Source organism: Jaculus jaculus, chromosome 2 (genome assembly GCF_020740685.1).
Source record: "Jaculus jaculus isolate mJacJac1 chromosome 2, mJacJac1.mat.Y.cur, whole genome shotgun sequence".
Lineage (NCBI taxonomy): Eukaryota > Metazoa > Chordata > Mammalia > Rodentia > Dipodidae > Jaculus > Jaculus jaculus.
In genome coordinates, this window is record NC_059103.1 from 84,161,287 (window position 1) to 84,186,796 (window position 25,510).

At 41.8% G+C, this 25,510-nt stretch overlaps 1 protein-coding gene and 1 pseudogene across 2 annotated transcripts in view; one reads left to right on the plus strand and one right to left on the minus strand.

Moving 5' to 3' along the window:
- The first annotated feature begins 232 nt into the window (after positions 1-232).
- Sec24d (SEC24 homolog D, COPII coat complex component) overlaps positions 233-25,510 on the plus strand; it is a 119,349-nt gene continuing 94,071 nt past the window's right edge. The window contains exons 1-6 of one of the 2 annotated variants that reach the window (XM_045143098.1): positions 233-278; positions 2,514-2,673; positions 12,673-12,802; positions 20,042-20,187; positions 21,267-21,542; positions 22,015-22,148. In XM_045143098.1, the coding sequence (XP_044999033.1) occupies positions 2,556-2,673; positions 12,673-12,802; positions 20,042-20,187; positions 21,267-21,542; positions 22,015-22,148 (804 nt within the window). In that variant the 5' untranslated portion in view covers positions 233-278; positions 2,514-2,555. The remainder of the gene's footprint in view (positions 279-2,513; positions 2,674-12,672; positions 12,803-20,041; positions 20,188-21,266; positions 21,543-22,014; positions 22,149-25,510) is intronic. The other variant, XM_045143100.1, reaches the window with a different exon arrangement.
- On the minus strand, positions 14,898-14,981 carry LOC123458916 (annotated as a pseudogene).

A 25,510-nucleotide genomic window follows, 5' to 3' on the forward strand; every position in this document is an offset into this window, starting at 1 on the left:
AGCCAGGCGGCAGGGAAAAAAAGAAAACCGGAAAAAGGCTAAAAGACTGAGTTGGGCAGTGGCTGCAGTGTGGCGGCCCCGCCCCGGCCGGCCGGTGCGCGTGCGCGTGCGCCCTCGGGAGCGCGGCGGGTCGGGCGAGCGCGCGGGGGCGCGCCGGGAGGCTTGACGTGGCAGTTCCCGGGCCGGCGGCGGGGCGGCTCGCAGCGCGCACAGCTCGCGCGCACTCGGCGGACACCCGGCACGCAGCCCGCCAGCCCCGCGCGGCCGAGCGCCACCAGGTAACCGGGGATGCGCGGGCGGGGGCACGGCGCGGGCCGCGGGACGGGACCTCAGCCTGCGCCCAGGCGAGCCGGGGTTCGAGAGGCTTGGGCTGGAGGTGGTGGGCGTGGGCGAGCCGCCCGCCCCGCTTTGTGCCCGGGATGTTGGCGCTGCCCGGAGAGGATCTGCGTCCTCCTTCGCCTCCCGGGCCGCTGTGCTCCTCGGTTCGCTCATCTCCCTGTCAATTGACTTTGCCCGAGGGAGCGAATATTCCCGGGGACGTGGCAACCATAGCGTTAAGCTTCGGGACATGCCTAGGGTGAAAGTGATGTGGCCAAACCCCGGCCTGCTCCAGGGTGCGAAGTGCATCGCGGCCGGGCTGACCCTGGTGACCGGGGCCCGGGATGAAGGTGTCGTTCTGGGATTGGAGCTCCCCAGATTTCGATGCCAGGCCGCTCATGCCAGGTGGCTTTCTGCGGTGCCGCCGCTCGCGGCTGAGCCGGGGTTCTGTAACTTGGTGCTCTGCGCGAGGAAGTTTGACGTGGCAAAGTGGGCTGCCCGGGAAGCGGACTCCTCCCGCGCCGGCGGAGGGGACCCGGCGGCTGTCGCTCCGCCGGGCTCTGCGTGGGTGCCGCGCCACGGGGCGGCTTCCCCGCCGGGCCGCGCCGCTGGCCTCCACCGCAGCGCAGGCTGCCACGTCTCTCTGCCGAGCGGGAGGAGGGAAGGAGGGTTGGCAGGAGCCCTGTGGACCTGAGACCTTCCGCTGTCTCTTCCCCCCACCATCCAGAACACACACGAGCTTCCAGCCCCTTTAAATTGCTTGTTTGAAGCTCAGAAACTTAAAGTTGAATAAGAAACCAGACCCAAATCTTTGAATTTTAGTCATCACATTTTAAATTTTGCCACATCGGGAATAGAGATAGATTCTTATATATTAGCAGGTATCACCAATCTTTACCTTTAAAGGCAGCAAACGAAAGAATTAAAGGAGAAATATGCCTATGCTGAGAGAAGAAACTGGAGAGAGACTATAGGATATTTCATATGCAATACGACTTCTGGAGGTTTTATTTTCTAAAAGAGAAAGCAATGGCCCAGAGAGTCTTTTCAACATATCCAGCGTCACAGAGCTAAGTACTGGCAGAAATGAAGTGGAAAGCCAGTTCTATAACTAGACTTACAGCACTTTCTGTTCTGTCATAAAATACCTTTTGGAAACATGCTAGGAAATTTCTCTTGTTTTATGAAAAGCTGGAAACAAAAATTTAAGCAGATTGGTACTTGGGATCTGAATTAGACTCAAGATCGGTGTGTCACATACGAAATTACACTTTTTAAAAGTTCCTTAGTATAAATGTGCATGTTCCTTGAGGTGTCAGAAAGTAACCCTGTCCTCTTTGAGAAATGGCTGATAACTCTCAAATGGCTGGAGCTCACATTTGGCTTGTCAGATTGTGACTCACAAAGGTCATTGTATCCAGTTATATTTTTTTGGACTATGATTTCTTTTTGTCTTAAGTGTCAGATAAAAATGACTAATTAGAAGAGCACTAGAAAGATATAAGATATGGGCTGGAGCAATGGCCTTGCCTGCAAAGCCAAAGGACCCAGGTTTGATTCCCCAGTACCCACATAAGCCAGCTGCACAAGGTGGCACATGGGTCTGGAGTGCATTTGCAGATGCTCTGGTGTGTGCGCCCTCCCTCCCTCCCTCCCCCCCCGTCTCTCTCTTTCTCCTCCTCTGTTTGTCCCTCTACCGTTCTGCCCCTTTTTTCTCAAATAAGTAAATAAAAATAAAATATATATAAAAGAAAGCTATAAGTCATGAAATATGGGTTGCAGCATACTGGTAGTTATGTTGGTCAGTTAGTTGAATGATATGATGTAACCTATGCTGAAATGTGACCATGGAAACTAAAACTACAGAGTAGTAGTGATGCTAATGAGAGACTTGTGAAACACTTCAGACTTCCAAAGAAAAACAGTAGTTGGCAAAGGTTATTTAGGTTTTATGCCTGAGAATTTGTCTGGAACTATTGAAGTGATATTACTATCAAAATGCTATGGCAAAGCCCTTTGTTGGGTGGGGGGAGGCAATGATATGACACTTCACACTGTATTATATGAATATATCACATGCATTGATAGTTTTTTGAAGGCATCCTAAACATATCAATAGTGTTGACATGTTAATACACTTAAGCATCTAAAAATCCTCTTGTTGACTTTTTCAAAAAAAAAATTTACTCTTACAGGGTTCTTCTGCAACAGTTCTACTTTGGAATGATATTTTCATAATGAGTCAACAAGGCTATGTGGCAACACCCTCCTATTCTCAGTCACAGCCTGGAATGGGCCTTTCTCCCCCTCATTATGGGCACTACGGAGATCCTTCCCATGCACCTTCTCCACCAGGTAAAATGTGTATGTAAATATTCATGCCTTAGGCTCAGAGACAGAAGATGTTCTGGAGGAAAGATTTTTTTTTTTTTTAAATTGGAAGGTCATTATATGAAGCCATGACTTGAGCTTATAGCATTATTTGAAAAGACTGTTGAAGCAAAACCCGACAACACAAGTTTGGTTATTATCATGAAACATAAGCTTGGTTTTTTAAATGTTGACTAGAATGGAACTTTCTCAGATTCAAAAAAAAATGTGACTATTTTTATTTATTCATTTGAAAGTGACAGAGAGAAAGAGGCAGATAGACAAAGAATGGGTGTGCCAGGACCTCCAGCCACTGCAAATGAACTCCAGATGTATGCACCATCGTGCACATCTGGCTTACATGGATCCTGGGGAATTGAGCCTTGAACTAGGATCCTTAGGCTTCACAGGCAAGTGCTTAACTGCTAAGCCATCTCTTCAGCCCCAGATTTTTTTTTTTTTACTACTAGATTTGTTCTTGCTGTTATTTAGTGACATGAGATTATTGTGAAGGTTTAGTAAAAATGAATCAGTGGGCTAGAGAGATGGCTCAGTGGGTAAATGCTTGCTGCACAAGTGTATCAGAGTTCAGGTCCCCAGTACCTGTATAGACGCCACATGTGATACTGCACACCTGTGATCCCAGTGCTGAGGAGGCAGAGACAGGAGACTCCTGGAGATTCACTGGTGAGCAAATTTATTCGAATCGATGAGTCTCAGGTTTAATGAGAGACCCTGCCTCAAAAACAAAAGGCAGAAGAGCAACTGAAGAAAGACACCCTGATGATGACCTCCAGCTTCCACATTCAAGTGCACACATATGCACACACATGTATATGCACCACAGTACATACACATACCCCCAAATGAATTGATATGTATACATTAAGGTGTTTGGGGTCATAATATAAAATCAATTTTTTGACATTAGCAAAATACTGTTGGGGACGGGAGAGATGGCTCCGTGGATAAAGGGTTTGCCATGCAAGCATGAGTACCTGAATTCAGATTTCCAGAACCCACATAAAGCTGAACACCGGAGTGTGAGCATCGTGATCTCACTGTACCTGTGTCCACATGGGAGGAGTCCAAAGCAAACCTCAGCCTGCAGCCAGCTATGGTGGGGAATGCAGTGTGAACAACAGATGCTGTCTGGGAAGGTGGATGGGGATGATGGCACAGCAGTGAGGAGTGCTTGTGGGCAAGCATGAGGGCCTGCGAGGGTTTGAGACCTGAGGCGTTCAGTTCCCCAGTACCCACATAAGAAGCTGGGTATAGCCACACACATCTGTAATCCTAGTTCCGTGGGGGTAGTTGAGGCAGAGTGTGAAGTATTGCTAGGGCTTTGCTGATGGAGAAAATAGTGAAAACCTCAGCTGTAGGTTGAATGAGACTCTGTCTCAAGGAAGCAGGTAGATAAGCGAACAGAGGAGGGCACCCTGTATTCTCTCTGTCCTCTGCACCCATGCTCACAGGGCATATGCATCTTCACATGATACTGCACATGTATCACACACCATATACAATCTATACATATACACACCCAAAAAGAATGGCGGAATGAAGTGATTGATGGTACTGTGCTGATGGCAGTTTTCACCATGAACCTTGATTTAAGGATTCTCTATGGACTCCAGGGAACAGGGTTGAAGTCAATAATACCTTGCTTTAGATCTAGTCACCCAAATTTTCCTAAAAGGATTTGCATGAGACAGTTCCTGGGCTTCTGAGAGAACACTGGAAATTCAATTTAAAGCCACTCAATGGTGTTATATAATTATATGTAAATGTTGAGGAGGAAGGCATCTCCAGGTTAAGCAATACTGTGGTGTGGTCTACTTCAGTGATGAGCTCTTAGGAGCCTCTGGATCTCTGCTTTGGTAGGTGTTGAGTATCCTCAGGATCTGTCTCCTTCACCCTGGTGCTGATTATCAGGTTCAGCATGGAAGTAGCACTCATGCTTGTCTCCCCAAATCTCTATGGTTTCAGCTGTGGCTTGGCTGAAGTGCAAGGGGTAGTTTATCTCCTCAGGTCTCACTATCTTCTGAAAAAGAACAGGTTCTCCAGTAAAGAATGAAGTCAGCATAGTTTAAATGGGATAAGCATTATTAATTTAGGGAGAATTTGAAGCATGTAACCCCTATTTTAGCCAAATACTAGTGAGAGCTTGACAATGGAGAACATAATCTTTTCATAAGATTCTGGTTCCCAATTCCAGATATGGGTTATTTTACACTGAACACATCTCTTAGCCAATTGGAAAGCTATTGGTTACCCCCCAAGGTTGTGTGCCAGTATTGCACTGGTGTGTATATCCTCTCAGGGTGTTTGCTTCTGAGTATCTTAGACCTCTGGCTGCTCAGACCATGGTTAGCCTCTTTCCCCCAGTAGCTATGTAGCACTTTCTGGCAGTAGGCAGGCTGACTATCTGGGGACTGGCTTTCTTCTAGATTCCATCCAGGTCTCTGCATGCTCTGTGTTGGCAGCATATGGTGTCTTCAGCAGTAGGGTCTTATCTTTTGCCTCAGGTGAGTAATCAAGTGCTTTGACAGAAGCCTGTCTTGTTTTGAGGACCTCATAAGTCTCTCTGATCAACAACTCAGTGTACTACTCTTATTTTTATAAAGCTGTCCTCATTTTTGTTTCAAGGACACTTATCCACCTTTGCTTTACTTCGTTGCTTTATGGACATTTATTTCAGGGAACCACCTTCTATGTATCCTTTAAAGGTTTCTGTTTCTCCCATTGTATTCTCTTTTCACCTTGCTTCTGTCTGTAGCTTTTCCACTAACCTGGATCACTCCACATGAAGTGCTTATTTCTCACACCTATTTCTTCCAGCCAGATGTCTTTCCTAAGCTCTGGGCACATTGTTCTTCTATTTACTTAAGCATGGCAGTCATATTCCGTTCAGAATCCTTTTGCTGAAACCTACTTTTCCTGCTATTCTATGTCACAGATTAGCAGCACTTATTTAGTGATCAACAACAAAAAACTTTAACTATAAACAAACCAGCTGTGGCACACACTTGTAATCCCAGTACTAAGAAGGTGGAGACAGGAGGATTAAGGGCAGCCTTGACTATACAGTTGTTTTGAGGCCAATTTTGGTGAGAGGAGACCCTGTCTCAAGAAAATAAATTTCCCCTAACTCCTCAAAAAATAAAAATAAGTATGTCTCCTTTCTTTCACTCTAGTCTAATCAGCTTCCCATACTTTTTTATATGGAGCTATTGGTATCTTTTCCACTTGCTTTGACCTTTTCATTCTGTCACAGGTTTTTGTTTAATTCTTACCTCACCTGGATCACAAATGGTCTCTTAATCCTTAGCCCCTGTCTAATTCTGGATTTCTCTAAACCACAACTCTTGAAGGAGAGGAACTTTGTTTATCACATAAATCTACTTTTGACTTTGCTTGAAACCTTTTTCTGACTTCCCTTTACCCCTGTTTATATTTTAAGCTCCATAAGTATTCATTACTTTTTCCATTTTCTTTTCTTCAATTCATCTACCCCATTCTTGTGCCATCTCTAAAACCTTAGCTATTACCATTGAGAGGGTGGTTCAAGCCTGATTAGAATGCCTCTCTCAGAAAGTTGTCCTGGACCTCCATGTTGTTTTCATAATCAGGTTTTATACTCCTTCTTCAGATTGTAACGAGCCTCTCTGATTATATCCTTCCCCTCTCTTGCCTATATGTCCTATATGCAGACTGACATGTACTGTGCCTCAGTATTAGAACAGATGGGCTCAGGGATGGGAGGAGGGGACTGAGCAGTAGAGCACTGGCCTAGCATGTATAAGGCTATATGTTTCATCTCCCAGTAACACTCCCCCACACGTATCATGTGCTTAAATCAGAAAAGATACTCTTTTATGTTTTAGAATATTTATAAAACTCATTTACTTTAAAATGTACTTGACAAATAAATATTAAATATTTTTATCTTTAAATTATATATACCTATTCGTGTTTTCAAGTAGGTACACATTGTAGAATAGCTAAACCATGGTAATTATAAATTTTTATTGAGTGCAGTGAATGGTAAGCTGTAGAAAATCTAGCATTTACAATGTAGTGGTACTAAGTCCTTTGTGCTTTAGTATAGTCCTCTTTCTCCTATTCAGCTCTCATATGGATAACCAGGCTTTTATCCTCAGTATAACTCTGCAAATTGTGTTTTTCTTTATTTATCTAAAACTCTCACTAAATTATCCCAGATCTTACTTGTGTTCTGAATAGAGCTTTGGGTCACTTAATTGTAAGTCTTCATGTATCTTCTTGTCTAGTCTTTGGGTGATCTTTTGTTGGTTTTCTGACACACGCGGCTATCTTGTGCTCCCTAAGTACCTCTTCTGCCAGAGTAGCTGGTGCTGACTCTGACTCTGTGTGGCTCACATTCTGTGTCTAAATCAAGGCTCTCTGGGGGTTTGTAATTCTTGGGCTACATAGTAACACATTTGACAGATTTACTGACTGAGCAAAATACTTGTGGTAAAATTATAAATACAGTAACCCTGACCTCAATCCATGTAGTACATCTTTATCTTGAGGACAGTACATTAGACAACTTGATCCTTAGTTCATGGGGGGAACTCTCAAAGGAAATAGGGGGAAAGTGGTAGGGAAGCAGGCAGCAGGAGCACGAAACTAGGATCTGAGATAGTACATGGGGACAGAACCTTTCTGATAGGCGAGCAAGAGTTGGCCAGGTGGCAAGAAGACTAGCTGGAGTAAATAAGACACTCAGCCTGACTGGAGTGTAGAGTGAGCAGTGAGAGATGAGCTTGAAAGTACTGAATTGTGTCAAGACATTTAGCATTAAGGATAGTATGCTACCATTGAAGGGAAGGGTCACTCACCATCCAGTGTACATTTTATAGAGAACTACATGGCACAGTAAGAAGTGTGGAGGAGGCTGGAGAAATGGCTTAACAGTTAAGGCACTTGCCTGCAAAGCCAAAGGACATAGGTTCAATTCTCCAGGACCCACATAAGACAGATGCACATGGTGGTACATGCATCTGGAATTCGTTTGCAATGGCTGGAGGACTTGGTGCACTCATTCTCTATCTGCCTTTCTCTCTCTCTCTCAAATGTGTGTGTGTATAGGAAAAATTAGAGGTAGGTGTATTGCTTTCCAGAGCAAGGCTTTTGAATCTCAGGACTATAGCATCTTGGAACAACTAATTATCTCTCTGTGTGGGGGTTGTGGGGAGTGAAAAGGGGCTGTCCTATATATGTATGCTAGCAGCATCCTTGTACTTTGTTCACTAGATGCCAGTGGTACCTTTCTGACCACACAGGAGTTTTAGCAAACCCCAAATGTTCTTTAATGACAGATCTATTATTGGCAAGAACCACAGGTCTTAAAGGAGAGGTCCATGTTAATGTTGTGGAATTGAGGAAGTAAAGTGGTGAGGTTCCTATCGCAGTGTGAGCTTCTCTAGGTGTTCCAGTGCTTCAGGAACAATGGTCATTATGGTTCTGCCCATGTAATGGAGCTTGTTCTTGTTTACTTTGAATAACACCTCCCCCCAAATGGTTTGTTCAAGCCAGGGCCCAATTCTAGGTGTGCTTTTCTGTGGTGCTGTGTTAATCAGGGTCCCCTTGCAGAATCCTTTGTGATAGAAAGAGATTTGTTAAATGACACCGTGAGGCAAACAGAATGTTAAAGAAAAGCATAGAACCAAACTTTCGGTTTTATGTAGTCCAAAGAGGACCATTCCACCAGAAGCCTCTGCTGTGGAGGCCAGAAGAGCCATCTCTGTGACAGCTGGCCCACATGTTTGAGGGATGTACTGCTTTGTGTAGCATCCAAATTGTTGGAGAGACTAGGAAATGTAGCTTCTGTCTTTCCATCTTAGGACTGTGTAAGAAAGCAAGCCTGGAGGTATTCACATTAGTGGTGAGTAAACCAGCCTGTCATATTGTCACTGCATTAAAGATGACCTTGATTTTCGATCTTTTTTTTCTCACAGTGTGAGTTCCTTTGCTGCTAACATTCTCCTGCTGCTCTGTCAAGAACCCAAGTCTCTTTGTGCGTGTTCACTTTGAAAATGTCAACAGTGTAGTCAGGGAAAGGCTTGACTTTGCAGGTCATAGTGATCCTGACTTCCCTTTGCCTGGGGATTGGAGTCCACATAGCATGCCACACTTCGTAGTCTGACCTCACCAACCTGCATGACACCTCTGCTCCTGCCACTTCCGCTGCACTGCCTCCACTCTAAGCCTTTGCCCTTCCCTGATTAGGCTGACTGTTCTCAGCCTTTGCTCAAGCTTGGCCTTCTGGCTAGAATTTCATAGTCTGTCTTGTATAGCAGGAAGATACTCCTGCTTGTCCTTCCTCTCTGGTGCTTCATTTCCCCAGGAGTTAGCAGTCCCTCTGCATTTTCTCACACATGTCACATGTCATTGTTGTTGTCTGTGCATGGCCATCTCTTTCATAAGCAATCTTCGCGCCTTGAGGGCATGTTAACTGGACGTTGAGGGAGTTTGGGTCATTGCTGCACAGTTGATTTACACTAGTGAAAGGGAGAAACAGTTCTCTGTGCATATATCAGAACTGCTTCAAGTCTCCTGTGCCGGCTGATGAAAATGACTACTGACCTGCTCATCTCAGAACTTCATGTTCTAGCTTCTGGTAGCACATGTCCTTACTTAAGTTGAAATGTTTTAATGATACTGTTTTGGATTTATTCTTTTTGACCAAAATGTTTTAAAAGTGAAAATAAAAGTGTGCATATAATAGTGATGTATATGTTTTATGGAACATAAATCTTTTAGAAACTAGAAAATCCTTTAGAAAACCAGTTTTCTGATTGTTCTCATGCCCTTGCCTCATTTGTTTTGTGGAACAGTCTTGGAGGTCAAGGGGGGTAGTGCCTTGACACAGTGTTAAAAGTCAGCTCTGAATGACCAAGAATCTTGTCAGACTCATAGCAACTAAATGACAGAGGAAGAACTCAAACACAAGTCTGTGAGACTGCAAGTCTCTTTTCTCATATGCTGTTGAATGTAAGGTTTACAACATAAAAAATGTAATGCTACACCAATTATTTTTTTATTCAGAGAAAGATAAATACTCTATGATGTGACTTGTGGGAAATGAGAATTGAATGGTCATTCCTTGAGCCTGGGAGATGGGGAGAAATATAGAAAATTTGAGCCATTGGTGCCAAAGGTACAGTTATATGGGAGCAGTAAGCCCTGAAGTATATTGCATAGTAGGGTTCATATAGACAAAAATTAATGTTGTATATATCAACTAGAAGAAAGGATTTCTAATTATTTGACCCCAAAAATGATAACTTTGGGGAAAGATATATATGATTAGTTCATCTATGTGTTGAAACATTATATTGGACCACTGTAATGTGTATCTTCAAATGTTTCACATGTCGGATAAAAATAAATTAAAAATAACACTTATTTTCCTGCAATATATGAAAAGTTGTTAATTATGACTGACTTTAAAGGTAATCTAGAAATTTCTTCAATTTGGACTGGTGGTACAAGCCTGCAACCTCATCTACTCAGGTGACTAGGGAGGAAGGATTGCAAATGCGAAGCCTGCTGGAGTTTACGGAGCAAGTTTAAGACCTATGTAGGCAACTTGGTGAAAACTTGTCTCAAAACAGAAAATATACAGGGCTGGGCACATAGCCCAGTGGTAGAATGCTTGTCTAGAACTCATGTGTGAGGCCCTAGGTTCAACCCCTAGTAACACAAAGGGGAATGTTCCTTTCAGTTTAGGAATTCTGCTTTAAGAGAGAAAAATTTTTAAATTTTTTCTATCTACAATCACTCGTAAAAACTGTCCTTCACCACGTCTTTCTGGACTACCTGAGGATCTTGAGGTACTTAAATGAAAATGTTGTGAGGACAATCTAGAAAGCTACTTTGTTTTTGCATGTGCATGTGGGTGTGGTGTGCATGTGTGTGTTTGAGAGTTCTTATGTGTTTGGTAGCATGTATGTGTATGCCCGTTTATGGCTGTCTTCCTTACTTGTTCTACTTTTTTGTTTATTTTATTTTATTATGTTATTTTATTGCAACAGAGTCTCTCCCAGAACCCAGGACTCATCAGTTATGGTAGATTAGTTAGCCAATGAACAGCTTATTTCTCCATCTTTCCACAGTTGGTCTTATAGGTGTGCAGTGTCATATCTGGCTTTTATGTGGGTGCTGAGGATCCAAACTCATGTCCTCTTGCTTGTATAAGACTTTCCTAACCTAGCCTTGTCTTCAGCCTCCAAGGACACTCTTCTTCAATGGCTGCAGGCCATGTATTCATCTCCCTACTGTCCAAAGGGTGATTGCTGGAGGTGTGGAGCAGCTGTGTCAGTATCCACATCCACAGGCAGTGAGGAGGGCATGTCCAAATGTCAGGTGCCCATGCTGAAGAGAGTAGACCTCATTTTTTTTCTTTCTTTTTTTTTTTTAATTTTTATTAACATTTTTCATGATTATAAAATATATCCCATGGTAATTCCCTCCCTCCCCACCCCCACACTTTCCCATTTGAAATTCCATTCTCCATCATATTACCTCCCCATTACAATCATTGTAATTACATATATACAATATCAACCTATTAAGTATCCTCCTCCCTTCCTTTCTCTACCCTTTATGTCTCCTTTTTAACTTACTGGCCTCTGCTACTAGGTATTTTCATTCTCACGCAGAAGCCCAATCATCTGTAGCTAGGATCCACATATGAGAGAGAACATGTGGCGCTTGGCTTTCTGGGCCTGGGTTACCTCACTTAGTATAATCCTTTCCAGGTCCATCCATTTTTCTGCAAATTTCATAACTTCATTTTTTTTTTTTTTTTACCACTGAGTAGAACTCCATTGTATAAATGTGCCACATCTTCATTATCCACTCTCATTTTTTTTTTTAAAGAGAGAAAAGTGAGTCCTCAGAGAAAGCTTCTAACCAGAGCTGAACAACTACCAGTAAATAGCAAACAAGCTTGGAACTTTCCTCACTCAAGCTGCTCGATTTTTCTCCTCTGCCACCACTTTTCTAGAAGAAAAGAAAATTACCTGAAAACTCTTCCAAAACAAATTTAAGGTTTTTTTAGTTTTTTTTTTATGTTTTATTTTTTGAGAAGAGCTGCTCTAAATGAAACCACATTCACCTCCAGGAGCATCATGTGATCCCATACTTTGTATGAGTGTTGTGACTTAAGCAGTCCCCTCCACTCTCTATCACCCAACTGTTTAAGACCTTGGAAAATTATTAGGATTTGAGGATGTGCTCAGTGTTTGCTGAAGTAACAGTCTATTTTCCAAAGGCGTTGTCAGGAATCATCATCTTTTCATAGAGGCAGGATACTCAACTATGCTTCTTTATTATTTTTTGACATCCAGTTAGCATTTTCCTTTTTTATGTATGTGTGTGTGTGTGTGTGTGTGCTCACGTGGAGACCAAAGGACAATGTTAAATGTTCTCCTCAAGAACGCCATCCCCCCTCCTTTGTGACAGGATCTCTCACTAATCTGGAGTTTACCTGCCTTTTAGCTGCCCAGAAAACCCAGAAATCCTAACTCTGCCTACTTAGTGCTGAGTACTCATCAACACACCTAGAATTTCTACATAGGCAAGAGAATTGAACTTAGATCCTCTTGCTTATAAGGCAAACTCTTTACCTACAGGGCCATGGTCCCAGTCCCCAACTACCATTTTTCATCAGATGGCCTAGTATTCTTGGTGAAATTGGATGTTCTGTCAAAGTGCCTCTGCCACATGCAACATTTACTTCCTCTGTTTTCCATTCCAGTGGGAATTTTGCGGGATTGTTTTCTACTGTTAACATTCTATAATCACATAAATTTCCCAGTGCCTGTTGCTGGCCATCTGCAGGGCATGGTTCATGCAGGTGTTGTAAGAGTTTGCCTCCCTCTTCCTTCACTCACAGTGCCACCTTTGCTTAATCTCCTCACATGCTTCTAAGCCCTCTCCCTTCTGTTACAGGTATGATGAAGCCAGCAGGGCCTTTGGGGGCCACTGCTCCAGGGGGCGGGTATCCCCCAGGCCCACCACCTCCTGGGCCTCAGCCATTTGGCCAGAATGGTGCTCATGCCTCGGGGCATCCTCCCCAAAGGTGAGATACATGCATTTTAACTTGCATTTGAATAGCCACCAAAAAAATAGTCTCTGAAGTACCTTCTTAACTTGCATGTTAATGGGTCGAAAGCTTAACTTCTTCATAATGTCAGCAATACGGGAAATTAGATGTTTGTTTGTTTGCTTGTTTGTTCCCAAAGCAGGGTCTCACTGTAGCTCAGGCTGAGTTGCAACTCTATGGATCTTGGCTGGCCTCGAACTCACAGTGATTCCTCCATTCTCAACCTCCCTAGTGCTGAGCCTAAATGTGTGTGCCAACATGCCTACGTTTTATTTTTTTTATTTTTAATATTTTATTTATTTATTTATTTGAGGGAGAGGAAGAGGCAGAGAGAGAGAGAGAGAATGGGTGCACCAGGGGCTCCAGCCACCGCAAACGAACTGCAGACACATGCGCCTCTTTGTGCATCTGGCTAATGTGGGTCGCGGGGAATCGAACCTGGGTCCTTTGGCTTTGCAGGCAAATGCCTTAACTGCTAAGCCATTTACCCACCCCTTATTTTTAATATTTTATTCATTTATTTGAGAGAGAAAGACACACACACACACACACACACACACACACAGAGAGAGAGAGAGAGAGAGAGAGAGAGAGAAAGAGAGAGAGAGAGAGAATGGGTGCGCCAGGGCCCCTAGCCACTGCAGTCATGCATGCACCACCTTGTGCATCTGGCTTACGTGGGCACTGGGGAATTGCTACATCTTTAAGCTTTGCAGGCTAAGTCATCACTCCAGCCCCAAACTACATGTTTTAAAATTAAATCAGATTGAGGCCGGTTTGTGGAGTATAGGTTTGATATGGCCATCACTCTTAGTTGGCAGGGCAGTCATCAGGAAATGGACCCTGTGTTTGTGTTTGTAACTAATTGAGAAAGGGAAGTTAGAAACACAGGCCCAAAGATGCCAATAAATGAGATACCTGAGTTATTTAGGACTGTCACCTGGGAAGGGATCCAGCGTCACATCTTTCCTCTTGGAAATCCCGGTGTGGCTTGTCCTGTGAGCTGTTGCCACCGAGCAGCTCCAGACAGCGTTTACCTTGGAGTTGTGCCAGGGATGGCCCTGAGGCTTCATTTCCAAGTTCTATTCTCAGGTTTCCAGGGGGTGGGAGTAGGGACTGGGGAATAACTAGTGCGAATCTGGACCCCACTAAAAGTGAGGCCATCAGTTATTCTTGAGAAGCCTGCCATTCCTGGTAGTAAGAGAATTCCTTCTGAGTTTCTTTAATCATCAAGTTCAGGGCAGTTGAGTGTGGCACTCCTGGTTCCTGTGTGTTGTAGTGACGCTTGCCACTGAGCTCTGGCTGTGGGCTCTCACAGAAGGCTCACGCAGGAGACAAAGGAGGAGATAAACTTGGTGTGAGGATGCTGTGGTTACATCTGAGCACAGAGAAAGGAGCAAGGCCTTTGCTATGAATTTACACCATTGCTCTTAGTCTCAAAAGCATGATGGAAGAGCAAGGATGGTATAGATGGTGATATAACTGGCCATGGTGACACACGTCTGTAATTCAGCACTCTGGGAGGGGGAGGCAGGAGGATGGCCATGAATTCACTGCCTGCAAGGAACAGGAAAGAAGTGCCAAGATCAGACTCTGCTATTGTGTCAAGCAACTAACTATCCTTGGTTTCTATTGAGTTCCTTGGCCTTAAGTGGAAGAAATAAACTACTCAGTCTATAAGTTAAAGGGACAAGATCTAGAAAACTTCATTACTGTGAACTTTGAAGCACCTTGGGTTTTTAGAAAAGAAATGCAAAGATGAACAACTGGTGTTAAGAATAGGCTTTGATTTCAGGTACTAGCCTGACTGGATGGATCATTTTTGTTTCTTATTTTTTTTTGAGGATGTTTATTAAATTCTGTTTTAGTACTCCTTTTAAAAATTATTTATTGTTTATTGGCTTATAAAGTAACAGCTTTCCTTGTCATTTTCATATATACTTCATTTTGGTTGGTTTTCCCCATACCATTCCTCCTCTCCATCTCTGCCCCCTTTCTCTGCTATACCCTTTTGCTACCATAGTCCTTCCTCCATTTTCATACATCATATGTTCTGTTATCTTCCCCATCTCCTTTCTTTTTTTTTTTTTTTAATTAGCAATAATCGCGCCTCGGATAAACCTCATTGGCTACGATACTGCCACTGCGCAAAGCTAACCCATCTCCTTTCTTAAACCCCATCTTGGGTTCCTGTCTAATTTCTAGGCTTTTAGCCATATTAACTCCTACCTAGGTATACATTGTTTTTTTTTAGCAACTAGAAGCCTTAGAACTAGGGTCCATGCATGAGGGAAACCTTGCAGTATTTGTCTTTTTGAGCTTGAGTTAGCTTGCTTAATATAATATTTTCCAGATCCTCCATTTTCCTGAAATTTCATAACTTAATTTTTATTTGTAGCTGAATAAAACTCCATAATGCATATGTACATTTTCTTATCCATTTATCTGTTGATGACCATCTAGGCTGTTTCCACTTGTTTGTTATTGTGAAAAGAGCAGCAGCTAACATGGATGTATAAGTATCTCTATAGTAGACTTTAGAGTCTTTTCAGTAAGTGCCAGGAGTGAGTATAGTTGGGTCATATGGTAATTCTATTTTTAGCTTTCTGAAAGGCTTCCACACTGATTTCTATTGTGGGTACACCAATTTACACTTTCACCCACAGTGAGGTAAAAGAGTTCCTCTTTTCCTCTGTTCTTGCCAGCATTTGTTGTTGTTTCGTGATGACAGCCATTCTGATAGATATGACATGGGATATTAAAGTTGTTTTAATTTGTATTTCTGTGATGGTTAAGGATGTTGACCACTCTTAAAAATATTATTGGCCATTAATTTATCTTTCTTCTTTTTGAAGATTGTCAATTCAGTTCATTGGCCCATTTATTGATGGGCAGTTTTGCTTTTTCGTGTTTTATTTTTTATAGTTCTTTATACATTCTAGGTATTAATCCCTGTCTGAAGTATCAGTGGCAAAGATTTCTATCCAATTCCCCCCTCCCCAATCCTGTCCTGTAGGTTGTCTGTTAACAGTCTGTAGTTTCTTTTGCTGTGCAAAAGCATTTTAATTCATGTAATCCCAATTGTCAGTTCTTGGAGTTGTTTCTTTGCTACTGGGGTTCTATTAAAATTTTTCTTGCTTATTCCTTTATACTAAAGTATTTCCCTTTAGTTTCCTATAGCTTTAGTATTTCTGACTTTAAGTCTTCTTAACCAGTTTACATCAGTTTTTGTACAGGGTAAGAGCTTTGGATATAATTCTTCTGGTGGATGTCCAGTTTTGCCAGGACCATGTACCAAAAATTCTTTCTCAGTGCATGTTTTAAACACTGTCACCAAAAATTAGTTGTCCCTAGTTGTATGCGTTTATCTCTGGGCCTTCTGTTGGCCTTTGTGTATGTTTTTATACCAATACTATCCTGTTTGTTATTGTGGTTTTGTAGTGTAGTTTAAAGTCAGATACTGTGGTATGTCCAGCTATGTTCTTTATGGGTTTGATGGTCTATGTCCTTTTGTGTTTCCATATGAATTTTGGGTTGTTTTTTTCCTAGTTCTCTGAAGAAAGTAATCAAAATTTTGATGGGGATTTTATCAAATCTATAGATTGAGTTAGATCACATAGCTATTTTCACAGTATTAATTCTGTCAATGCAGGAGCATGGGAATTATTTCTTGGATAGAGCTTTTTGATTTGTTTCCATTTCTTGAAAATGACACGACTTAGTAATCCAGAGACCATCAGACTGACCATGTCTTTGTGACTGTGAGCTTAGCACAGGTGTTGGAACGTGAGGAGTGGAGACTTTAGGGCTAAGACATGTTTGTCAGGCATGCTAGACAGTCACTAACTGGACAAGTTCCAGTCACCTGTTTCCACATGAACATGGATAGTCTATAAGGTTATAATAGAGCTGAAATCCTTCCATGGCTTAGTGAGGTCATGTCCATCGTAAGGTCTTCATAACATGGCACGTTATTGCATTACTCATGTGTTTGTGGTGTTGCTGGTGTCCACAAGCTGGTTGTATTGCTAGTTGTGTAAGAATGCATCACATTATACTTGGTAAGGATAAAGTGACCATGTTACTAGTTGAAACATTTCCTATCATTACTTTAATGTGTACTCCTGCTTGTGGGAAAAGTTTGTTGTGAAACACTGTTCTGGTAGGCCAGCAGCCACTTGATGGCACTGTCTTTCCTGCAGCTGTCATTGCATCCCTCTCTTGGGCTTTGTGCATCATGGCTTGGAGCAGCAGGCTATACCATATAGCCTACTTGTGCAGGAGGCTATTCCACCCGGGTTTGTGTGACTATACTCTGTGATGCTTACATAGTGACGGAATTGCTCAGTGACACATTTCTCATGTATTCTATTGTTCAGTGATATGTAACTATATATAATTTCTATATACCTTTGCTTTGTTTTTAAATTTTTTAAAAATATGCGATGATTTAGGTTTCCTTACAACACTTTCATATATACTTTGTTTTTGTTGATTCTCCTCCCACCCTCTTCTTTAGTCTCTTATCCCCTTTTGTACCCTTCTACCACCAGCAGGCTTCTTTCTGGTTTTATGTCATTTGTATTCTATTATCCTCACCCCATCTTCAAAACTTTACTTTTCCTCTCTTGAGGTCTCCTTTCCCTCTTACATGACCTACAATCACACTCACATATATGTGTATATGAGCATTAAAAACTAGAATCAACATGAGAACACATTGTAATTGTCTGGATTCATATAAGTGTGCTAAATAATTTCTGGATCTATCTATTTTCCTACAGATGCGTGATTTCATTTTTCATGGCTGTATAAAATTCCAGTGTGTATATGGAGCACATTTTTACTGTCCATTCATCTGCTGATGGGTGTCTAGGGTTGTTTCATTTCTTAGCTATTGTGAATAGCACAGAAACGAACAGAGATATGTTAGTATCTCTGTAGTAAGATATGGTATCCTTTGGGTCTGCGCCTATAGTAGTATAGCTGGATTGTGTGATAGTTGTATTTCTGGTTTTTTGAGGAACCCTCATACTGATTTCCATAATGACTGCACCAGTTTCAGTTACCACCAGCAGTGAATTAGGGGTCTTCCTTCCCTACATCCTCGCCAGCATCTCTTGCCCTTGGATAGTCATTCTGACTGGGGTGAGATGGACTCTCAAAGCTGTTTCAATTTACATTTCCCTGATGTGTCTGTGTTTTTTCATCGTAGCTATAATAATAATGTGTAGTTGTAGGATTTTGATGGTTCTACACACAAAATTCCTTGCATAGCATACAACCCTCATTGTAGCTACAAGGGCTCAGTACATGATACAGTTATGAAAATCATTTCATTGGCTACAGAAGATCTTATCATTAGATGGAAGTCCATTACTGTCTGTAGCTTGTCCTTTGCTATAGCTCAGTCTAGTGACTCAGGACAACTCCCTTTCAGAATCTGCTTATTGTAGTTACAGAATGCACTGGCATACCTTCCTTCCTCCTCCACTGTTCACTGACACCAAGGAAATGGGCTTGAAAATGAGAAAGTCCAGGAAAAAAGTTTAGCATTCATACATACATACATACATAGGCTGAGTCTCCAGGCAACCTGTTATCTTTCCCTTGTGGGACACAGTACTGTAAATATGCAGTGTGAGGACAAAGGGTGCAGTGACTGTGCAGGTGAGTCACACCATCTGATGACAGGCTGTCAGAGGGTGCAGGCAGTGCATGGCCTCCCTCCTTTCTTCCTCTACCCTTCCTCTCCACCTCATACGCTTTTCCTCCATCCCTCCCTTCCTTCTTTCTTTCCTTCTCTGTATCTTTCCTTTGTTGTTAAGGTCTCATCACGTAGCCCAGGCTGGCTTGGAGCTTATGATCCTCCTGCCTCAGCTTCCTTAGTGCTGTAACTATAGGCATGCAGTACTATAATTTTTTGTGGATTACAACATTTCATTTTTGTCATGCTTAGAAGATCCACCACAGAGATCCAATTTTTATCAGGGCTTAATTTACATAAACAAGATTTAATTCAGTGTTAATATGCTGATTTGAATTTAATATATATTGTTTTTAAAATACTGCTATTTCAAACATAAGGTCTGATAAAATTTAAAAATCATACCTACCCATTTGATCTTTTGATCTTGGCTGAGGTAGAATAAATTTCTTAAGCTTATAAGTAGCATGAAAGTTTTCTACATAGGGCACTTCTGGGTAGGTTTAATCTATTGAAATTTTTACTGTAAAAATACAAGTTACACCGGGCATGGTGTCACATGCCTTTAATTCCAGCACTCAGGAGGCAGAAGTAGAAGGATCACCATGAGTTCGAGGCCACCCTGAAACTACATAGTGAATTCCAGATCAGCCTAGGTTAGAGTGAGACCCTACCTGAAAAAACAAACAAAAAAATCAATTTTATTTAATCATAAGGTGAAAAAAATCAACTAGTCAATTATAATTTATTTTGGTATGAAAAGTTGAATAAGAATGGAGGGGACTCAACTTACCAAACTGAAGCTGATATGTGTGACTATACCAAGAAACTGGTAGCAATAAATAAAAGGGAGATAATAAGTAAAAAGAAGAAATGGGCTTTGTTTGTTCATTTGTAGCCCTGGGGCTTGAACCCATGGCCTTACACATGCTAGGCAAAGGGGTCTGCCACTGAGCTATATCCTCTGCCCTTATTTAATATTTTTTCAGTGTGGAAAACAATGATAGAATTTAGCAGGGCTTTTTTGTTCTCTAGGGAGTAAATAATTACAATCCAGATTTTGTTTCAATTATATATATATTCATTTCCAAAGCCAGGTGTGGTAATGCAGAACTTTAGTGCCAGCAGACAGGTGGCTCAAGCAGGAGAATTGCTATGAGTCTGAAGCCAGCCAGGTGCTACAGAGGGTGGTCTTGGTCAGTTCTTGGACTAGAGTCATACACCACCTCGAAAGCCAAAATTGATTCCCAGTGCTGGTTCTGGGTTTATGTTAGAACTGTTCTCTTTTTTGCCTTGACATAATTGAGCATGTGAACGTAGTTGTGGCCTGTTACCACCGGATTCATTTTGAACTTGTGTCAAGATTAACATGCTGTGTACAGTACAATAACAGCCATGGTCTAACACCGCATAGAGGTCTCTTTTGTCTTATAAGATACTGATTTTTTATTGCATTGTTGTTGGCTTAAGAAACTCCATGATTTTAACACTCTTTCTCCCCCTCTTAGATTTCCTGGACCTCCACCTGTCAATAACGTGGCATCCTCTTATGCCCCGTGCCAGCCCACCACACAGTCTTACCCAAGTCCTGCACCCACTTCTTCTGTCACCCAACTGGGCAATCAGCTCAGTGCTATGCAAATCAACAGCTACGGTAATGCACTCATTATTGGGGCTCATTAAGTAACTTAGATCACAACTTCTGTGCGTTTGTGTAGTGCTGGTTGTGAACTCCTGGCCTCAAACATGCGAGGCAAGGGCTGCACTATTGAGCTACATTTCTAGTCATTATTCTTGAGAAAGATTTTCTTCATTCTAAAATTGACATAATTTTGGCATGCATTTTGACCATTTTGTATGTAAATTATTGGTATTGTGTATGACTGTGATTATGTTTTCCTGATCATACTGCCACATATTTCAAGATAATTAAAGAATTGAATCTCAGATGACATGAGGCTGAAAAGATAAGGAAAGAAAGGAGTAGCATGCTCAGATTTCCATCAGTAGAAATGCTGGCCATTCTAGGAAATAGAAAGTCTCCTCTGCAGCAGCCATGTAGACAGATATTTATTTTCATGAGAAACCTTCCCTAGTATTTAAACTCGGTATTTTAGAAGTATGGCTAAAAATCTCCCAGAAGACTTTCACGATATACTAATTTCTAAATGGATAAGCCTTAAAGAAACAACATAGTTTCACATAAGCATTGAACAGGAGGCACTCTGCATTTCTAGCCATTTCTGTATGCTTAGAAAGTCTGCCAGTGACCCATCCTTTCCCTCTGAGTACTCCACCTGCTTCTTAAGTCTGGTTTGTCAAGTCAAGCACAGGATGCAAGTAAAGTACGAGGGATATAGGTTACCTGAATAATCATTGTTGTGTAATGAAATTTTATTGAATTTTTTCTAGATTTTGTACCATACATAGATGCCTTAATTAGTACATAGATTATGTAAACAATGCAACTAAGTTGAACTTTATTCTATTAAGTCTCTCACTAAAACTAAGAATGTTACTTTAGCAGTCTTTTTTAAAATTCCAGTTATAAAAATGTCCCCAATAACATTTTATCACTTTCTGAGTAAAGATTTCAACTTCTGGCCACAAAAACACACAGGATTTTTTTACCTGGCCTCTTGATTCATATATGGAAACAAGTGTCTCTGTCATGTACTTGGTAGGAGTCAGAGTATTAAGAAATGTGACACTGAGATGGACTTCTTTCCACAGGTATGGGCATGACTGCGCCTAGCCAGGGGCCCCCTGGCCCTCTGTCAACGGCAGCTTTCCGTGGACCTCCACGACCTCCACAGCCATCCATTTTGCAGCCAGGATCTCAGGCTCTACCTCCACCTCCAACCACACTGAATGGACCTGGGCCCTCTCCCATGGCTCCACCAACACACAGACAAGATGGACTTCCTGGGCCTGCTCCTCTGAATGCCCAATACCAGCCTCCACCTCAGCCCGGCCAGACCCTGGGTCCCGGCTACCCTCCCCAGCAGAGTGAGTTGGGCTGGGTGAGAGGAAGGTGTGGCTTACCTGAGGAAACCCTGGGTTGGGAACCAGCTTTATTCTGACGTCACATTTAAGGAATGGTTATTTCATTTAAAAAAAATATTTTTATTTATTTATGTGTGAGAGAGAAAGAAACCCTGAGCCTGCCAGGGTCTTCTGTCACTGCAAATGAACTCCAGACACATGCTTTACTGTGTGCATCTGGTTTTATGTGGATAGTGGGAAATCAAACCCTGGACTGTCAGGCTTTGCAAGCAAATGCCTTTCCAGTCCAAGGAATGGTAATTTCTGAATGGTATGGCACAAGGAAAGAAAGGAGCAAGCACAGTTATGCATACTTAACTCTGCCTTATTTGATAAGATGACCTATACAATGTGCTTGACTGAAGAGCATAGCATTTTCAGCAAGTCGTATGCCTTGTATTGGAGATTGTCACATCATTTTACATTTATTTTCAAGCAGCCACTTATGGACCCCAAATGGCAGGTGCACAGCTGTCTTACCCAGGGGGCTTCCCTGGAGGACCTGCGCAGATGGCGGGACCACCACCACAGCTCCAGAAGAAGCTGGACCCTGACTCTATTCCCAGCCCTGTGAGTGCTCTTCTCCCTCTCCAAGGGAAACCCTTCCATTCATAGCCGTTGGCTGCCTTGGTTGTGAGGTTCTGAGCCACTCATTGCATGAGGATGCTCCTGTCCTCATCAGTACCTATGACAAGAGGTTTACTAGGGCTCAGGGCATGCTGGGGGCTTCCAAAGAGAACTCAGCCTTGGATGATGATAACGAGGTCACACTGAACAAGGAACATAAACATTTACTCTGCTTATGAGTGTGAAGTTAGAGATTTGTAATAAAGTGCCCAGTGCTTTTGGAGTGCCTTATAACACTTTAGGAATAAAAGTTTAGCAACTCTTGGTATCTTTTTAATAATCCTATTTCCTGTCATGTTTATGGATTACTATTTCTTATGATTTGAATATGAAGTACCCTCCACAGACTCATTTGTTAAATGCTTGGTTCTCAACTGGTGCTGACATTTTTGAAGGCTCTAGAAACTTTAGGAGATAGAATAGGGCCTGGCTGGAAGAAGATGGTCCTTGTGTGTGTGTTGTCCCTGGATTCTTCATGTCTTTTTCTCTGTTTGCTGTCACCCATGAGGTGATCATTTCCACCAGGTGCTCCTGCTAGCATGGTGTTCTGCCCAAGTGCATGGGGCTGAGCAACCTTGGATGGAGCCTATGACACTGTGAGCCAAAACAGATCTTTCCTTCCTTACTTTATGTCAGTAATGAGAAGTTTCTTTAAAGCAATATTATCGGGGCCTGAGGAGATGGCTCAGTGGTTAAAGGAGCTTTATTTCAAATCTTTTTGGCTTGAGTTTGATTTCACTCCTTCCAGGTAAAGCCAGACACAAAGGGGCACCTATGTGGTATGTGTGTAGACCCCATCATATAAAAATAAATAAATAAATAAATTAGATACAATATTATTTATTCCAGTTTTTTTAAAAAAACATGTTTACTTTGAGCTTATTTTATTCTATGTGATTACAGATAAAATCCGTGGCCATTCAAAGGTCATACCATTTCATCTTTCAGTTGTGTAATCCTTGGCTTACTATCATGCTCACCAGCTCTATTTCTAATATAAACACAGGTAGCTTTAATATCCTGTATATGAACTTCCTAAGTCCTGGCTGACAGTTTCTTAGTCTCTTTCATTCTACCTTAATTATCCATGGTCCTACCTCAGACCCCATCATCACCATTAGTATGCACCTTTAGGATTACAGTTGAAAGTGTCACAGTCCTCAATTACTGTTTCTATCTTTGTAGTTTATTCCATTCAAGACTATATTAGCACTCTCTACCATCCATTTTTCTTTGACTCACATTGCCTTCATCTTCTCTTTCTTTTAATCTTTATGTTTGTGTATCTATGTTTTATGCATGCTTGTATATTTACATGTGTTTATATGTACATTGTATATTTGTACATTTGGATGTGTGTGTTTGTGTATTTGTGCATGTGTTTGTTTGTATTACTGGCTTTACCTCATCTGTTTGACCTCTGGGTATTAGAAGTGACCCTAGATTTAGGCTTTGGAGCTATTCCTTTTTCACAGATGTTTACTCTGAGTCAGCATTATCCAAGTATGTTTCCAGGAACATGCTGCTGACCTCAGCTGATGTCCTCTTGGAAACCTGTGTTCTCAGACCTTGGCTCTTAATCAGTCTCCAGGTGTGGGGCTCTGCATCTGTTTGCATAAGCTCTCTCAGAGTCTTAGACACATTAAAGTGTGCTCACCACTCTGAGAGATCTCATCGTGCATATGGCTTTAGATGAATGTAGGTGTATGCCCTGAAATCGGGATCCAGTACCATTGTGCTAGTGCCTCACATGAAAAAAAACTCATATTCTTCAGTTACTCTTTTTCTTACATCTCAAATTTAATCTTTTGGTTAATTCCAGTCCTACTCATCAATTCTGCCTGGTTCAAGCCTTGATGATGTAACCACCTAGTACTGGAGGAGCTTCGTCAGTGGTCTCTTTGTCCCTGCAGGCTGCACACCAGCCGGGGTGATGCATACAAGTTTACATGATGCTACGTTCTATGCCATTCTGTCTCTGCCATGCACCATGCATATGCACGTATACATTCCATATCTCTTGACTAGGTTTCTCCTCACTCCTAACCTCTGCTTCAGCTTCACCCACTCTTCAAATATGTCCATGTCTGCTATGTTCCTGGATTCCAGGCCTTTGCACTTGATGTTTCCAATGCCCATGTGTTCTCCTAAATGGATGCAAAGCCTGGCTTCATTGCCCCTCTCAGCATCCCTGATGCCATATCCACATTTCTCCATGGCCACAGCAGCATCTGCCTTGCAGAGGACCTATTATTTGCACAACTGTTTACTTATTGCCTGTCTTCCTTATTAGAATGTCAGCTCCTTGAGGGCAAGGATTTAGACATGATGCTATCTAATGCTAAAAACAGTCTGGTACATAGTATATTCATTTGCTTATTTGTTGAATGAAGGAATGAATGAATAGTAACAGCGAGGGCAAGATGCTATGATTTAATCACAGACCTTCCAAATGTATATGTGCAAATTATTCTCATATTTGTTATATTGAAGTAATAAAGCAGCCATGTGAGAAGGAAACTGTTTCCCCATTATCAAAATTACCTCCTTTTTCTAATGACAGACATTCTGTTGGAGAGAGAAATGTCATACTCTATTCCTGAGCAGGTTTCGTAGTATAACCCTTTGAGTGGCAGTTTTAGCCACATTTTGGAAGTGAGGAAGTTATTACCATCAGATTCTTCCTCACTCCTATTTAACACCCAGAGGAGGGTTACTCAGAGTGGAGCACTTCCTGCTCTGTTCTTTCAATACTCCAACATTCAAGGGATTCCGTTCTGAGCAGCCTTTCCTCTACAGCTCACATGTCTTTTTAACTTGTTTCTTCCTATTCATTCATAGCAGGACAAACATTTCTTTTTCTCTTTGTTCTGATTCTCTTTTATGAATCCACAGTATTCATGGTGAATAAGTGGGAAAGTAACCCTAGTAGCATGTCTTCTGAAGGAAAATAAATCATATCTCTTGAAGTAACTTGGGCATTAACATACATTATATCATCAGATTTAAGTCTGTGCATGCCAAGTCACCATAGAAATTGTTATGGAAATTTCTGACTATTGTTTTACTTCTAAGTCTGTTTTTTCCAAAACATGCATTAAATAAAAAAAGCTACTTTTACCAATTACTAAAGTGCTGTAATGTTTCCTAGTGTTTTCTGTTTTCAAAAAGTATATATTTATATTTTTATTTACTTCACAGAGAGAGAGAGGGGGGAGGAGAATATGAATGAATGAATGAATGAATGAATGAATATGGTTATTCTAGGACCTCCTGCCACTGCAAATGAACTACAGATGCATGTG